The 18,160-nt window shown below is 45.1% G+C and overlaps 1 protein-coding gene across 5 annotated transcripts in view; it reads left to right on the forward strand.

Annotated features, from left to right (window-relative positions):
* The first annotated feature begins 2,733 nt into the window (after nucleotides 1-2,733).
* Nucleotides 2,734-18,160, forward strand: part of LOC308047190 (cystathionine beta-synthase-like) — a 29,758-nt gene continuing 14,331 nt past the window's right edge. The window contains exons 1-7 of one of the 5 annotated variants that reach the window (XM_080355497.1): nucleotides 2,734-2,853; nucleotides 10,386-10,516; nucleotides 11,510-11,694; nucleotides 12,295-12,401; nucleotides 13,833-13,967; nucleotides 16,549-16,628; nucleotides 17,959-18,093. In XM_080355497.1, the coding sequence (XP_080211623.1) occupies nucleotides 10,475-10,516; nucleotides 11,510-11,694; nucleotides 12,295-12,401; nucleotides 13,833-13,967; nucleotides 16,549-16,628; nucleotides 17,959-18,093 (684 nt within the window). In that variant the 5' untranslated portion in view covers nucleotides 2,734-2,853; nucleotides 10,386-10,474. Of the gene's footprint in view, nucleotides 2,854-4,616; nucleotides 4,749-10,088; nucleotides 10,517-10,895; nucleotides 11,010-11,482; nucleotides 11,695-12,294; nucleotides 12,402-13,832; nucleotides 13,968-16,548; nucleotides 16,629-17,958; nucleotides 18,094-18,160 lie in introns of those variants that run through there. The other 4 variants (XM_080355499.1, XM_080355498.1, XM_080355501.1 and 1 more) reach the window with 4 other exon arrangements.

An 18,160-nucleotide genomic window follows, 5' to 3' on the forward strand; every position in this document is an offset into this window, starting at 1 on the left:
TTGCGGCGGAGCTTCATGTGTGGCCTGGTGTCTCTGTAAATCTCTGGTTTGTCTGACACCCATTCCAAGGGCCAGGCATTCATAATGTCACCATGTTCACACTCTGTATTCCTGTTGTGCCATTCTCTAATTTAGCTGCACGAAATGCAAGCCAGAATCTGATTCCATATGCTTTTCCAATCGGTGTTTTGCCAGAGGGGCTAATGGTTGCCTGTGCGAACCTCACTTTACATGTATATTTCAGATATAACTACCTAGGCAAACTGCGATTTAAATAATTGTCCTGTTTAACAGCAGTATTTTCTAATAAATCTTTCTTTAGGAAAATGAGAATAACAATATGGAATTGAAAGTAGGTTTACATCTACTTTGATCCAGAAAGGGGCAGGTAAAAAATAATGGAATTTCTCATCAACATGGATTTTTCTGTATAATTTGACTGTGGATTTTTAGCATGTGCAATGAAACAGCTGCCTTAGTGTTGCTGTTTATTTAAGGCTGATATAAAGTACCTGGATTTCTTCTTGATTTGTTTATAATGGCTCGGTGTTTTTCCTGTGTTTTATTTTCATAGATTTCACCCTATGTTCTAGTCATGGTCCATTTTCTTACCAGAGACCCTTGACTCACTGTAACCTTAAGACTGGTCATTTAGCTTCATACCAGTCACATCCATTTGTAAAGTCTCTTCTGTCATTTTTACCACTTGATTAAGACATTCTGTTCCTTTTTATTTTCGTACAGGATGCAATACTCTCCAAATAGCTATACGATCTATATGTACAGATGGACACATACAGTTGTCTCTACTTCTTTGATTACCTAAAACATGTGGAACACTTCAGGGTGAGTCATATTCTAAAATAAAGCTACCTTGAATTGCTTTTCTCTTTATTGGTGTTTTTTATAGATACAGAAGAAATAGCTGCTTGGACTTTCTACAGCAACAAGCTACATTCTCAAGACATTTCACTCTGGTAAGCCTTTTTGGTATCTCATGTTTTCATGCAAGGATTTCTGTTTTGCTTTTTAACTTTCTGAATGAGCTGAAAGCAGCACCTTGTGGCTGTCAAGTTACTCTGAGACAGTTTGTATTGAATGCCTTAAATTCATCTGTGCCCTGCGTTGTACATCATAAAGCTCCATTCAGGGCAATGCGGTTGCAACCATTGTGACTCTGACTTCCTTGGCACCACCAGAAGTGTAATAATTACATCAGAGTACAATAACTATCCATTGCATTGGTGCCATAAGGACTCACAGAGATGAAGTGAATTTGGCTGGAACACAGCCTCACAAAAGGTTCAAGATGGCAGAGAAAGTGTTTAGGTTTTTCTCAGAGGCATATTGAGGTCTTGGCACCTTTTGGGATAAACTGAGTTCCTGATCTGTGGCACAGCTACCACTAGTGAAAGGAGTGGTGTGGGTTTGTTTCAGCAGTTGTTTTCTGTAGCACCACTTCCAGCCCGCAGCTCCCAGCTGGGGGATTCACCAGGTCCTCCCTGCGTGGGGCTGGGTATTTCCAGGCTTTGACATGAGACCCAGAGATGCTGGGCCCTCTTTCTCCCCTGATGCAGATGTGAACAAGCGTTGACACGTCTGCAATGAGCGGCACAAGGCTGGGTGCCCTGATGCAGCACAACCCCGAGGCCTTTCCAGGGGGCTCAGGTGTCGGGGGGAACATCTGGCTGCAGCCCCAACCATCAGACTCCCCTCACAGCAGCCCCCTCAGATGCAGTGGGTGTTTTTCTAAAACAGCCACTAACACTTGCAGCGCTCAGGTGTTACAGGCAGTCTGTGTGCCAGGTCCTCCCTACAGCTGGTGCCTACAGCCACATCGCACTGGTGAGACTGCACCTTGAACCCTATGTTGAGTGTTGGGCCCCTCACTACAAGACAGACATTGAGGTGCTGGAGAGAGTTCAGAGGAGGCAATGAAGCTGGTGAGGGGTCTGGAGCACAAGTCTGATGAGGAGCAGCTGAGGGAACTGGGGCTGTTTAGTCTGGAGAAAAGGAGGCTGAGGAGAGACCTGATCACTGTCTACAACTGCCTGGAAGGAGGTTGTAGCATGGAGGGGGTTGGTCTCTTCTCCCAAGTAACAGGACAAGAGGAAATGGCCTCAGGTTGCACCAGGGGAGGTTCAGATTGGACATTAGGAACCAGCTTTTCACAGAAAGGGTTGTCAGGCATTGGAACAGGCTGCCCAGGGATGTGGTGGAGTCACCATCCCTGGAAGTGCTTAAAAGGCGTTTAGGCGAGGTTCTGAGGGACATGGTTTAGTGCCAGAGCTAGGCTGATGGTTATGCTAGATCTTGAGGATCTCTTCCAAATGAAATGATTCTTAGTACTGCTTCCAAAGGCCGGGCCTGGGCACGTCCCCTCGATGCCGCAACCCCGCCAGAGACTTCGCGCCAGCCTCCGTCGGGGCCACTGGGAGAAGCCCGATGGTTTTGCCACCCCCCGACCCCCGAGCGGCAGCGCCGGCCACCCGCGGCCCGACGCCACACGGCCGCCCACACACCACAGGGCTGCAGGCCGCAGTGCCCCGTAGCCGCGCGCCGCCTCCCCATTGGCTGCTACCTCGCCAACGCCTCCGTGGCGGCCAATCGCCGTGCGCGCTCCCGCTCGGTCCTCTCGGAAGGAGGTGGGCGGGGCCCGCACCAGGCGGGGCGGGGCCGGCGTCAGGCGGGGCGGGGCCACGGGGCTCGCGGGCTCCTTTTAACCCCCGTGCTCGGTTGGTCGTGGTCGCGTCCCTCCGTCCCATTCCATCGCATCCCATCCCCTCCCCTCTCTCCTCTCCTCGCCGGTGTGCGCCGCGGCGGCGGGGCCTGGGCAGCGCCCGGCTCACCTGGGTGAGGTGCCGGCCGTAGCCGGGGCGGGAGGCAACGAGGCAGGGGCGGCTGCATCCCGCTTGCTGGTCGTTGCATCATCCGCGATGGTTGGGGGAGGAGAGGCGGGGCGGCGGTGCGGCACGGCGGGGAGTGCCTGGGGAACGCTCCCCTCGGGCCGCAGGGAAGGATGGAGGGCTGCGGGCTGGGGGGTGATTGTGGTTGTGTCATGCGGATGGGTTTTTCTTACCATTTTGTAATTAAGAGATAGGAATGGGCAGTTCCCCTTCGTGGCTGGCGTGCCCGCGGGGGGTGCCCGCTGCTGGGGATGCTCCGGGCGGCCGCCGCCGGGAGGGAGGGAGGGAGCGGCAGGAGCCTTTTTGCAGCTTCTGCAGCCTTGCAAGATAACGCTGTACCTTTTGTTTTCATCTCCGGCGTTCCCATCAGCTCTACAGCCGTTCTTGGCCTGTTCATTGTTCTCACGGGTACCGCGGTGGGATCTTGCCCATGTTTTTTGTCAAGTCTGATTAACACTGTGGACCAAGAAGCTTCTTGTCTTATACTTTACTGTATGCATTGCACTTGCCGTATTAGGAAGGGACTGAACTTGGCTGAGACCTGTGAGACCCACTTCAGTAGCAATGTTAGTAGTGCTGCTGGCATGCTGCTGAACCAGCCATTGCTTGAAAGACAAGCAATTCCTCTTCCATTCTTGTTTGTGTATTTTAATTAATTTTTTTTTTTTAATCCTAAAGTCTTTGACCATGGAGGTTTTGGATTGCTGGGCCCTCTTCCAGCAAAGTTGCTCAGGCTGTTTACCCCTTCAATGAGTCTGTTTGCTGATGTGAGGCATGAGAGTTCAGTGTTCTGCAACACTTGTGCTGCAGAAATGAAGGAAAGCTCAAGAGCCTGGATATAGGTGAAACCTGGGGATTTTATGTCAGAGGAGGAAATGTATCTCCTGGAAATCAGAGACCTGTTCAGGACCTGGTATTTATCAGTAGGAGCATGGCTGTAGCGAGATCACTACTGATGAAGTACAGTTTAGGTGCTTGGTTAGGTCCAGTACTTGGGGAATTTGGGCAGGTCATCCTTTTTGATATTAGTTGGTGGCTCTAATATCCCATTGTGACCCTCTGTGAAATAACCAGCCTGCTTTTCTGAAGCCAGAACAGTATTTCTGAAACTTGTGGTTGGTAGCAAGGGTCATGGGGGCCCATGTGCTTGGAACGTGTGTGCTGGCTCAGGTACGTCACCGACCTGGCGCTGGTGGCACAGCTGGCTGCCAGGACGGCTGGGATGGGATGGCCTCTGGCTGTTGGCAGCTGTTGGCTGTCTGCATGTGAGATCAATAGGAACTAGGCAGGTGGCAGTGTGTATGGTGCTTGTGGGTGCCTGCCAAAAGCTCTACAGATGTAGCCAAAGTGGGCTGTGGTTCATCTTTCCGACTAAACATGCATGAGCAAAAAAGCTGGCTTCTACCCCAGGCAGTGGTGACCAGTGTTTCTCTGCCAACCTTTATCACAGGTCCCTGTGCTAACAAAAGATAGGATGCCTTGGGGAGGGCATTTGATAACGCCAGGAGAGGGAAGCTATGTGTCTACTTGTTTTACAGACCTGGTCAGAAATTGAGAGCAGAGCTTCAACTCCTTTTGTCATGCTGGCCAACTTGCTTCTGTTGTCTTGCATGGAATGCTTCCCTCCCTGGACTAGGCGAGTTTGGACAGATGAAGAGTGGGGTTCAGGTTGTAGTGTTGGTCCAACTTTTGTGTGCTGACTTAGGAAAGAGAACTAGAAGCAGAGAAAGAGATAATGAAAGTTTCTGACTGCAGCAGGTGAAAATGCAGTAAGTTGTCATCCAGTCTTTAATGCTGTCGTGCTCCCGGAAGATATCATTCTTCACTGAGAAGACTTACCAGGTAAGTTCAGACAAGGTTGGAGTGAAGTCAGGAAATGCAGATGTCACAAGACACCTGTGTTACAGCTGCATGTGCAGCTTCCCTTCTGTGGGGGAAAGGCAGGATGAACACTTTCATGTTTTCACTGGCTGATCTCCAGCATAACAGTTGTCCTGGCAATGGTAGTTGCTTTGCTGTTGAAGTTTTACCATCTTTGCAGTGTTACAGAGGCATTAAAGAGCTACTCATTTCCTACCAGGAGGCTTAGAAGCATGCTAGTCCATTCTTGAAAGGAAGGGTGATCATTGAGAGAACACACGTGTGCTCATCTGCTCTGTAGACGGAAACAGATAAGAGTCAATTCTCAGTATTTCCTCCTAGAGCCATGGTGTTGTTAATTCATACTCCAGTAGCTTCAAGTCACTTGATATCTCCTGACATAGAAGTGATGGTTGCCTGCTACTGAGGAAGTAGCAGGGTGGAGGGAAGTAAAAACGACTAAACTAAATAATAATAATAATAATAATTAAAAAAATAGATGTTTCACTGTCTCCTGAATCTCTTGTAGCTGTGGTGTTTCCAAACATCTTCCAAAGCCTGGATGGGTACTGCTACATCTGTTAACCTGTAAAGATCCTAAAGCTCTCTAAGACCCCGTGATACTCAGAATGAGCAGAACAACTGTTTTGTAGTGGTTTGCTTGTTCACAGAGTAAAGTACCTGGTTAACGTCCAAGTTTCCCATTCTCAGGCCACAGCATGATGCAACTCTGTATCTCATCACTTGCTGAGTAGTCAGCCCTTGGGGCATCTCATCCATCTCTTACACCTGCCTTTTAGACAGCTTCATTTCAGCTTCAGACAAGACTCAAGTTAATTAGGTTCTCACATACACGGTACTCTTTAAATGTCTGCATTAGTGCTGACATTGTATAATGTAAAGAGCCTTAGAAACTGTAGCTCTTTATCTATGGAGTGAGTTCAGTTCAGTCTAGGGATTGATTTCACTCACTGGCCATCAATCCTGTTCTGCAGGCATTGAGAAATAGCTCAGGTCTTGGGTTCCCTGAGGAGATGGATCTGGAGATGTGAGCCTTGTCTGTGAGGCTTTCTGGATCTCATACCTTGGCCTGTGTCCCAATCCCTTAGGTTTAAGTGCCTTTGTAAATTGTCTTTCTGATTTTTTCTGCCTCAGGGGTTATGCAGGTATAATGGCAGAAGTTAGTCAGGCTTTTCTAGTTAGACTCTGCCCACACCCCCAGCTAGTTACAGGAGTATTCCCTTTTACAGCAAACTTAAATTTAGGCTGACAGAATTTCTTTCCTGAAGATGGGCATCTTTTCCTGCAGCTTATCTTCCTCAGACTCTTCTGAGCAGTGTTCAGTTGCACTTAGAGAAGCAGAGTTGCCATTCTCTTGTCTGGTCTCCCCAGCCTGCATTACCAGAAGAAAGACAGAGAAGAGGGTCAGACTAGCAAAGGAGTTTCTGTCCTCTGTTTTGGTGATTTCTACTCGCCCCTTGTCCTTTGTTACCTAAAGATCTCCCCACTAAAAAGATGCACCAGCTCCCTATGGCCTGATCTAGGCCTGTAGGCAGGATCATGGTGGGAATCTGGATGTCCTAGACCAACCACCTCTGCCTCCTGTTTTGATGAAGTTGCATCATCTAGGGCTGGATGTTTTGGGTGGTGTGTCAAGAAGCTCATCAGTAGCACTGAAGGAGCTCAAAGATCTGAGGTCTTCCTGTTGGTTCAAAACATGACAAGTCACTCTTGAGCTCTTGACCTGTTTCTTAGGTAGAACTGTAAGCCATTGCATGTGCTTTTATGTCTCCACTGAGTGCTGTAGTAAGAATTCTCTGTGGAGAGCAATCAAGTCTTCCCTAAGATTTTGTCCTTCAAAACCCTAAGATAGTAGGTTGACTATAGCTGAGATGGATTCTCTACCAGCATGATTAGAATTTGACTTTATAAATGTATGTAGGCATACTTTGGGCTGTATGGGTGTGAGGGTATTTAAAAATAATGACTGATAAAATTATTTGAAGCGGTATATTGAACAGGAACTTGTGTTTTTTCCAATAAATGATGTCGTATAGGGTTAGAATGTGATGTCAGGATTTTTGTTGTCAATGCTTGTGGTTAGCTTTTTCTCTCTCTCATTTTTCTTCAAAGTTCTAGCCCCATTATTGAGGCTTTGATCAAACATCAAAGTATTGCCATTCCTTTAAACACATGACAGAATTTTATAGCTTAGTTGCAGGCAATAAATACAGCTTTTTCTCCTTCTGCTGTTTCTAGTTCAAGAGGGGATGGGTGTTGCAGTGAATTGTGGATATTTTTGTCTTGCCATAGAAGAAATGAGATGGTGTTGTCTTGCCTCATTCAGAGGGACCACTCCAAAAGGCAGCTTTTGAAGAGAGACATGTTTATTTCTTTCCTGTCATCAATACGAAGAACAAGTACTTACTTGTTGAAACCTCTTAAACTTTTACTGCAATAAATTTATCTCCCTTTCTACCAAATTTGGAACCTTTTGAAGGACACTGGGGATTGGTGATTTAAACCTTTTAAAGGTTTTGCACTCCTATTTTATGAAAACCTAGAAGATGAACAAAATCTGCTGTTTCCTCTCTATAACTCCTTGCACTTTTTCTTCCTGGACGTTGGAATAGTTTGATCCTTTTGCAGCAAGGTACCTTTATTTGATGGGCTTGTCAGTATTGTCAGTGTTACCTGTGGGCAGAAGCAGTTGTTGTCTATGTCCAGTATTGCACACCAGCTGTATGAAGGAGCATGTGGATGTGGATCACAGAAAGAACTGAAACTTCCCCAGTGTTTTTTCTTCACTAAAAAAACCTGCTGATATTCTGAACTGTGAATCAAGCACCTTCTAGAAGTAGAGATGAGGGCTGGGTTTCACTCTGGAACTAGAAGTAAGCTCGTTTCTGGTAAGAAAGACTGGTTAGTGTTAGATTGTGTGTATTTATGGGATTATTAGCTTTCTTGGACTGGTCTCTCAGTCTAGTCCTGGTCAGTCATCCGGAACAGGATGCAGCCCATCTTGGCTCTTGGGCATCTATTAACCTAAATAAAGTAGAATGATATCTTTTTGGTGTCATGGGAGTCTTTACATCCAGAAGAATTATTTCAAGCTTTAGTCTGTAAAGTTGGCACATTCTGAGGCTTTTTTTTTTTTTTCCTAAAGGAGGGCAGTTTAAATGCCTTAGACATTTTCTTCAAATCAGCGTGAAAGAAAGGAACTGGTGTGCATAAGGCGGTAGTGGTTAGTGGTGCATGCTGACTTGCAGGATCAAATGCTGAAGTTCACTGATCCTGTGGTTCAGACTTTTTTCCCAATGTGTCATCAGATAGAATCATAGAATCATTTTGGTTAGAAGAGACCCTCAAAATCATTGAGTCCAACCCTGTTGCTTAACCCACGTGCTTAAGAGCCTCATCTCCATGTCTGTTCAACACCTTCAGGGATGGTGGCTCCACCACTTCCCTGGACAGCCTGTTCCAGTGTCTGACAACCCTTTCTGGGAAGACATTGTTCCCAATATCCAACTTAAACCTCCCTTGGCACAACTTGAGGCCATTTCCTCTCATTCTGTCCCTCGTTACCTGGGAGAAGAGACTGACTTCTCCTCAGTCCAACCTCCTTTCAGGTAGTTGTAGAGAGCAATAAGGTATAATAATAGTGTTAGAGCGTGATAATAAAAGGTTAAGGGCAGGCCAAGCCAGGTATGAATGAGAAGATAAGGTTTAATAGCTGTTGGGATTTTTCCTGCTACAAAAGAGAGTAGCTAGAGCTGAGGTAGGTGTGTTAAAAACTATTTAGAAGAAGACTCTTAAGTGAAGAAAGGCATACAAAAACTGTGTTAAGTGTCTATGTGGGAAAATTAGGTTGGTTAATATTATGACGTGATATTACTAAATGATAGAGTATTTTTAATGGCATTCTGCTTGACAAAAGTGGAATTATTGGTAAAAAACTATCATCATTTAACTAAGTAATGAAAGTATTTTTACACATAATAATAGTAATGCGTAATATTAATCCCCAGTAAACTTCACTGAGTTCAAATTTGTGTGATATCAGAAATCCATTTGACCCAGTCTGTGCTGTCCTCTGCCTTCTGAAATCTTAAGTTACTGAATTACAGTGTATTATGCACCCTATGAGCAACTGTTACGTTAAGATTTACATTGCAAGTGCAGCTATATGTAGAGAAGTAATCTGCTCTTGGGAATATTTTCAGGGGACAGTCATTGAAAATCCATGTACTTTCATTCTCAGGTTGCAATACAAGGATAGGACAAAAGGTTGAGGTGGAGGGTAGATCAGATCCTAAGAATGTGTAAGGGAAAGGTGGAAAACCGTCACTGTTGCTCATGCTATAAAGCATGACTGCCAAAGGATTCACTCCAGCAAGCACTGGAAGCTTCCAAATGAACCAGAAAAAAATCTTGCTTTCAGTCTTGACAAGACCAAAATCGCTCTTCAAAATGAAATTTCCAGCTATTCCAGTTTTCAATTAGTCTGCTCAAGACATAACAGTTCTCATTTGCTTTCCACACTTCTGCGGCTGACATATCCTCGTTGTACCTCAGGTAGATAGAAGAGGGAGGAAGAAGTTGGGAAAAGAATTAATTTGTCATAGTTCTTCGTCAGAATAGATGTAGAATAGCGATCACTCATTTTTATGGTGTCTTCAGACACCATAAAATGTTGATGATCAGGTCATCAACTCTGCCTGATCTAAACTTGTGTCTGTTTTGTGTACATTTGTCAGAAGAAGGAGGATGAGGCCAGAGACCCTTTCCAGGCCTACCACAGTTCAGTAATGGAAATAGCCATGAATCCTCCTGCAAAATGGTGATGCGATAAACAAATGTTAGGGGGGAAGGGGAAACAAACCATGCTTTCCAAGACTTCAGCCAGATTTTTTTCTTTCAATTGAAGGAAGGACAGCTAGCTGTAGGAGCATGCAGGCTCTGAACAACTGACTGGAGTAAGAGAAATGAACTTACTGCTTCTGTTTTATATTTGCCAATTTCTGAAATGGAAAGCCTGATGGAAGGATTCCTTGTGTTTGAAATGTTTGCTGTATGTGTTGAATCCAACATCGCTGTAATTGTGCATTCAACGCTGATTCAGTCTTGGGAGGAACTAGTGAGATTTAGATAATCATAAGCGTAGAGAGGCCCTTGCAAGTGCTTGTATACAGAGCCTTTTCCTAAGTTGTATACAGCATCTTTTGGTGATAGCTCCATGAAGTCCTTTCACCCTTGGTGTCTCTAGAAGTATCTTACTTTGATTGTCAAGCTTAGGGAGTTGCTGACAGTCCAATAGAGTGTTTTCTGCTGACTTTACTAGATCTGAGCTGGGGAGGCCAGGGCAGAGGGAAGACCAGGTAACGCAGGAAGACCAGGGTCAGGAGACCCTCCATTGGTCTTGCACAATACCACTGCTGCATAACTTTTTGTTGTTACTGTTGTTTTTTAAATCTGCTTCATACAAGTCATCTTCACTTTGTTTTGCAGCTTCTTTTTTCCCTGTGACAGCGGGACTTGTGTTTTACCCCTATGAGAGACTGTTTCCTGATAAGTGGTTTTGTGTTTTGTTTTTTTTTTCCTAACTTGTGTGATTTGCAGCTTTGAAGAGAATTCCAGACTTGTGACCAGCAGTACTCAGTCTTCTGAAGAAAGTCTGGTCTACTGTGCCATCGCCTTCACCAAAGGACATGGAGAATGTGATATCAGAAAGGCCTGTTTCTGTGTCTAAGGTACCCATTGTTCTTTGGGGAATACTGTGTACCTGTCTTTCTGTCACCAGAAATTGGGAGAACCCTGTCTGTTTTCAGAGGGATTTCTAGATTTTTAGCTGGAATGCTGTAGAGGTAGGTGCTATTGAAGCCAGCGGCCTTTCTGGAAGAGTTTTCCGTCATGACCAAAAGTAGCAATGCAGAGTTTTATTTTAGAGAGCTGTTTTTTGGTGTGGGATGGTTGTTTCCCATGAGATTAGTCCTGTTTTCTTGATATTTATGGAAGGTATTTATTCAGTGTGTTTAAGCTATCTTCACTTGTGCACTCAGCATTACAGTGCAAAATTCTTGTTTTGGTGATAAGGATTTGGCAAAACAAGATTGTGCTGAAATGGTTTTCCAGCTTCACAGTGCTGTGGAAATACCAACTGACCATTAAAATACCCATTTGTTGTGACATTTTTCATTTAAGGGAAAAAGACTGGGACACTTGAGGATGGGATTAATCTGAGAGGTACTGTGGTCTCTCCTCTGGTACCTGGGTCATAGATACAGTGATAGGATCTCTTGTATTTGGTGGCAGAACCTGTTCTTGGGTGTTAAAAGCTACTTGTTGCCATTGCCCCGTCTGGCTTATAGGAAATACTGCTCTCTCTGTTCAGGTTTCCCTCAGAAAAACTGTGTACTGAAACACTACATTTGGAAATAGATGCGTTGGTGAAGGGACAGAGACAAAAATAAGGACTTAGTAGTAGCACAATTTTTAGCTGTAGTAGGGAGGATACTTATGTGGTTTCCCATGATGCGTAACTTAAATAACTTTGATAGTCTCAAAAGATGCTTTGAGCTCATTACTGCACGGCATGCTAATTGCTCTCTCTCTCTCTTTTTTTTTTTTTTTCCTTTTTTTTTTCTTTTGGGTGGAGTTTCTTGTGTTGTTCTTTTCCCCTTATCTTCTTTCTCTTTCCGTTTTCCCCCTCTCCCAAGCATGAAATGCCTATGCTTCTTTCCCAGGAGAAGCCAAATACAAACTCATGTCCTCACGTACCTGGGAAACATTTTCTCCCTGATGGGATGGACGATGAGAACTGCAAGGCTAATGAGAAGGAAAGAGTGTGGATCCGCCCTGATGCACCTAGCAAATGCACGTGGAAGCTTGGGAAACCCCTCTCTGCCTCCCCTCATCGCCATACTACTCTGTAAGTATTACTTTTATTTGCTGAGCTTTGTGTATAGCACTAATCCAAGTCCCCTCAGAGCCATGTGGGTTTAATGAAAGATTACTGATTTAAATTGATGTAGTTTAGCATGTAGATATGCTGGTACTTCTTAATTTCCACATATAAGCAAAGCTAGGAACCCAGACTATGCATACAAGGGGCCTTGCACCAAAGATCTGAAACTACATGGACTGGAACTAACTTATTTTAAGTAACCTGGCAAGCAGTTCCCTGACTAGATGAAAGATTGCACTGTTAATGCCTTTTGCTTGTAAAATAGCTGACTCTGAGCAGTGCTAAGCTATTTCATGCTGGGAGGAAGTGCAGAACACTTCATTCTTGTGTCAGCACTTGCTTTGGTGTCTGATTAATCCTTGTTCTGGATCAAGGACCTGATGTTTTGTGAATTTGTACCCAATGGGCATTCTTTTAAACTAAAGTATCTAGAATAACTAGCCTGATAAAGGGGTGGAAGAAAGCTAGTTGAAATAAAAAGCATTGGAAATGCTTCATTACTTTTGTGTGACCTGCCTGTGGCCCCTACTGTGAATGCACTGACTTTGTTTGTATGTGTACCAGGCCAGAACCTCTGAAAATCCTGCCAAGCATCTTGAATAAAATTGGCAGTACTCCCTTGGTGCGAATCAACAAGATTGGGAAGCAGTATGGGCTCAAGTGTGAACTCTGTGAGTACTGCTGCAGGCAGAAAATCGAAATAAGAAATACTGTTTCAGAAACTTGGGTGATCCTGGTTAGTAGTTTCATGTAACATGGGTGTAGGAGAAGTGCAGGTACCCTTCAGAAAATGGTGAGAAAATTTCTTCTTTTTCTTTGGCAGAATTTCAGGTTTTTAGTATTTGGTCATCTAAAACATCTTTCACTTTGTACTTCATAAGGATATTTCCTGCAGCCTTTCCAATTTTGTAGAAAAAGTAAAACTTTTTCATAGAAAATATTTTTTTAATTTTAAATAATTTGTATGAAGTTTTTGACTGCTTCTCGTATTCATCAGTGTGTGTAAAATGCAGATCTGCAGTTACCACTAGAGCTAATTGAAAATAATGAAAGGAATTAAACTGTCAGTGGATGGTTTTGATTGCTTTAAACCCACTGTACTCGAGATACCTGGAGGCTCTGATCAGAGTCCTGAAAGGTGGTGTTTAATACCATCGAAGGGATTAGTGCTGAAGTGAAAGTGTAGGCTGAACAAGAGGAGAAACTTCCAGTTTGATCAGAAACCCTCTTTGGCTGGAGAATGTAGCAGGGAAAGAGCAAGGCATGTTGGTAGAGTTCTCTTCCCCCATGGTATTGCACTGGAAGAGCCCTGGTGCTTTTTATCCTAATGAGGAGGTTGTAATAATGAGCGAGGATGAAAGGAGGAGTCATATTTTGAGGAGACTGACAGTACAGGTTACTGGCTTCTGTGGCCAGCATCAAGTACCAAACTTGCTTTGTTGTTGTGACCCATAACAGTGGAGATGCTGTGATAAAGATATAAAGCTACTGGAGAGTTTCCAGAAGAGGACTACAAAGTTGGTGAAGGGTTTGGAGGGGAAGCCATATGAGGAGCAACTGAAGTCACTTGGTTTGTTCAGCCTGGAGAAGAGGAGACCAAGGGGAAACCTCATGGCAGCTACAGCTTCCTCACAAGGGGAGGAGGAGGGGCAGATGCTGATCTCTTCTCTCTGGTGACCAGTGACAGAACCTGAGGGAATGTCAGGAAGATGTGCCAGGGGAGGTTTAGGTTGGACATTAGGAAAAGGTTCTTCCCCCAGAGGGTGGTGGAGCACTGGAACAGGCTCCCCAGGGAGGTGTCACAGCCCCAAGCCTGACAGTGTTCAAGAAGAGACTGGACAAGCCCTCAGACACATGGTGTGAACTATGGGGTTGTCCTGTGCAGGGACAGAAGTTGGACTCCATGATCCTTGTGGGTCCCTTCCAACTCAGGACATTCTGTGATTCTATAAACTGAAACCCTGTCTGTGGTATTGTAAAATGGGGAGGTCAATTGAGCAGATGTGTTAACAGAGCTGCTCTTGCAGGTATGTTGGGGATCAGCAGCCTGTTTAGCAAATGATTGCTGTTTTAAGAACTCTGCTTGGTTTCTTTGTTTCCAGTGGCAAAATGTGAATTCTTCAATGCTGGGGGCAGTGTGAAGGACCGCATCAGCCTGAGGATGGTAGAGGATGCTGAAAAAGCTGGGATCTTGAAGCCTGGGGACACTATCATAGAGCCAACCTCTGGAAACACAGGTAGGGAATGAAGAGATCCTAACAAAGTGTGGGGGAAGAGTGCTGAGGTGGTTCTCCTGGGAGACACAGATGTGAGATTGGATCATGAAGGCTGCCTGTGCAAGGAGAAAGGGGTTCCCTTCCAGTCTGCATGGTGTAGGAAACAGTGCCTCTTCCATCTTGCACAGGGAACAATTCTGCGGTGTCCTGTGCTGACCAGAGCAGCTGGGAAGGACGTTTGCTAAATTTGCAGGGGCCCTTTGCTTTAAAATAAATGTGAGGCCAGATTCACTAGAGTCTTTAGGTCTTATTAGGTAATTAAAGTCTGACTGAAATTATTGTGAGGAAAAAGAGGCACCAAAAGACTGGTGTGTATCGATCTTCCCATTCTGTTAGGGGAAATCCTGTGGTCTCTTTGTTAGGTGAGATGGGCCTGGTTTGAGAAACAGCCTTTCCCATGTTGTTGCAGCTGGGATGGCAGATGAGTTGCATCCACACAGCACTGTCTGTTGCCATAGCCCTTGCACACCTGGATTTTCAACAGATTACACTTGGGTCAGTGTCTCTTCCTCGGAGGCCTGGAGGAAGGAAAGTCCTGCTAGTCAAGGGCCAGGGCAGAGCATCAGATGATGTGAACGGACTGGAGTTAAGTCTAAGCTCCTTCATAAAAGCACAATGTACTTTCGTTAAGCTGCTCTGCTGGTGGGGACTAACTATACGTGGAATTCTCCCCCTTTGAGCTAGTTAAATATAAAATGTACTGCCTCCTCTGAGGAGGTTCCTGAGCTGAGCTACAAGCTACTCTCCTGCCTGATGTGCTCTGGAGAGGTGTCTTGTCCTGTTCTTAAACTCTTTCCTGGGCATCCACTGTTGCCTTTGGATAGCCACAGGCCAGGCAGATCTTCCTTTTGTTCTTTTGATCTAGTCCAGCGTTTGTTAATGGAGGGACTGGGATGATGAGCTGATCTGTGACCAGTTCCTCTGCAGAAAACTGGGAACTCATATTTGATGCTGTTTGCTCAGCAGCTGCTCTGTGGGGAGGGTGCAGTGCAACTGAAGCCCTTGTAACTGTAGCTACACCTTTTGCCTGAACAATGGCATGTAGTGGAAAATATCCATATATATTGCATTCCTTCAGTATCTGTGATCATACTACGACATCCTGCTTTCTGGGTCAGTACCTCATAAGTGGTTCTCCTTGCCACAGAATCTAAAAGATAGAAAGAAGGCAGAACTGAATGAGATACAGGCAATTACTTCAGAAAGCTGTTTCTTTTTGTATAAAAGCAAAGACCATGGTAGACAGTAACCTGAGAGAACTGTCTTTTGCTCTAGGCTACTGCTCAGAACTACTGAATATGTTAAATGTGAGACATAATGCGTTATATTGTTGTCTTCTCTGCATCCCACTTCTCCCTCAGCCAAAGTCCTGTTTTGATGTTTGCGTTTTCAGGTCGGTAGCAGAAAGTACAAAATGTCAGAGTTCAGGTCTCAAAATGCTTTCATCACAGACTGTAAAGGAAAGTGCTGGATGGTTTCTCTTCAGTCTTTGGCCTTAGTGAGAGCGAGGCCTTTGCTGTCTTTCTTCTTTTTTTTTTTTCATATGGGCATCCATATTTATCTGTAATACACTGGGAAAAAATTGGGTTTTCCCTTCCAAATATTTAAGCACTACTTGAATTAATTGAGGTGTGAGTTATGCTTCTGTTACAGGAACAGGTTTTTTTTCCACACCCCTACGCAATCCTGCACCATGTAGAAACAGAACCAGCTTTGAACAAGCAAGTCTCTGTGTAGGGTAAACTGCCTGTGAGGCTTTGTCATGAGCATGTGTTGGTACTGTTCCTGGTATCCTGAAGAGCCGGGGTGGGGTGTGCCATGCAGCCTTGACCTCAGACACATATCAATTAACTTGATCTGTGTAGCTTATTCAACAGAGAGGTGATGTGATAACAGGTGTAAGCTTCTGTGGGGAATGCACTTCTGAACTTAGCTCTTCAGGCAGGCAGACAGTGACAAGCTGGAAGGCAGAAATTGGGCTAGAGGTGCACATTTTTAAAGTAGAAATGGAATCTGTCTCTAACAGTTGAGCTACATCACTGTGGTAGCAGCTGGACATAGTGCATTGGAACCTCAGTCACAAACAGCATTTAATTGTGTCTTTCTAAAAAGGACTTAGTTTCAGCACACTGCAAACTAGGGTTTTAATGCAGAAGTGAGTCAATAGAGGCTCTAATGCTCTTCTGACAGTATCAAAATAATTGCTCTAGTCCTCTTTAGCTTAAAGCTCATTCCCAAATTACTTCTGTAAAAACGAAGTGGATGAGACGAGGGAAGGTGATGTGCATGTGATAAAGCTAGCAGTTAGCATGTGGCAAGTTTTCCCACCCTTGGCTAAACTTTCTGTTACCTGTGATCCTCAAAGAACTAGCAGTATCAGTTCTCCTCAGTAGCCAGAAATGTTCCTTTTGCCACCCCTCCAAGACACTGTACAGAAGCCTCTGAAACTCTGATTAAAGCTGGGCATGTCAAAGCTAGCATTGTGGGGTTTGTTCTTTGTTGCTCCTCACTGCATGTTCTACTTGTCTTTGCTTGCTTTCAGGAATTGGGCTGGCCTTGGCTGCAGCAGTGAAGGGTTACCGCTGTATCATTGTGATGCCAGAGAAAATGAGCATGGAGAAGGTCAGATCTGCTTTTATTTTCAAGAATTAAAAAATAAGCATGTTTGCGCTTGCAGAGTTCCTGCTGTAGATGAGTGCTGTGGCTTTAGCAACCAAGGTGTAGGCTCTTGGCCTCCAAGTGGTTGGCCAGGCAGAACTCTGCTGAGGGCCTGTTGCCAGTGCCAGGAGAAATCCAGGCTGGCTAGACATGGACAGAAATATGTTTAAGACACATCCTCACAGCATTTTCACTTGGAAAATGGTCATAACCGTTTTAAATACAAATTTCAAGGGCATTTGAGACTTATCTAGCATGTTGAAGTAACTACCTGCCTCTGGGTTAGCTGTCGCTCACTGGGCAAAGGAGGATGATGTAAGGCAATGCTGAATCTCTGGATGTTTTTGTTTTCTGCTGAGTGAGGCCATGAGGGAGCCTGCTGAGCTCCTCAGGTTAGGCTTGGGCATACTGGCAAGCATCTGCATTGTGTCACCACAGCAACAGAGGGGAGGGAAAAGCCACCTGGGTAATGTCCCGTTACCTTCACTATGGAAAGCACAGAGCATCCAGCTCTAGAGAAAGCCCTGTCCTGTGCTCCACTAGGGTGGTGCTGCACCTACAGCCAAAAAAAGAGGAGCAATCCTCTGTGTTTTCACAGTTTAGGCAGCAAATCACTGTCAGCAAAACCACTTAGCTCAAACCTTTCCAGTGTTTGCGCTGAAAGGCAGCGGCACAAATGAGGACATCCCCAGAAGGCCTATACCCATTGATTGTGCTTACCTGCTCTGGAGGGAGAGGTATCACACAGCGATTGCTGTCTGCCACACAGCACCAATGGCCTCCCCTCTGAAGACAGACATTGTTTTGGCTCAGTGTCACACTTTCTTGCCCTCATAGAAGTTGAGTGGTGCATAGGGCCCTGCAGGTTCTCCTTTGCTACTTGGGTCCAAAGGAGCAGGTAAATATAGATGATTTACACTTAAACATAAAATACTGTGCTGTAGCGTTGTTGGAGTGCAAAGCACATGTGGCTGGCATGAAAGGAGATGGTGTTTTTCCTCGGTGAGGCTTCTCCATAGGCAGCAATAGTCCCTACAGGCATGAAGGCCTAGAATAGAAATGGGAGTTTGACATCTAGCTCCCAAATAAAGCTTAGCTGAAACCAAGTTACATCAAGGATTTGGACCCATGGCTCAGTGATGCTGTGAGGCTGGGGTGTAGGAGAACAGCTGAGGAGGCTATTGCAGAACAGATAAAAGGGAAGATGTTTTCTTTCCCCCGCATCTCAGTGAAGTCTCTGTGGGACTGCTGGGAGAGCAGTTCTGGGTATTGTGACCACCTTTCTTTACCACAGGTGGATGTCCTGAGAGCTCTGGGTGCTGAAATTGTGAGGACCCCAACTACTGCCAGATTCGATTCTCCTGAATCTCACGTGGGAGTAGCATGGAGACTGAAAAATGAAATCCCCAATGCGCACATACTAGACCAGGTAAGAACTAAAGTGTGAGAAGTGTGGGTGTAGCATGGGAGGAGGTATTGCAACCTTGTTCCCTAGT

The sequence above is a fragment of the Nesoenas mayeri genome (genome assembly GCF_963082525.1).
Source record: "Nesoenas mayeri genome assembly, chromosome: 1".
Classification (NCBI taxonomy): domain Eukaryota; kingdom Metazoa; phylum Chordata; class Aves; order Columbiformes; family Columbidae; genus Nesoenas; species Nesoenas mayeri.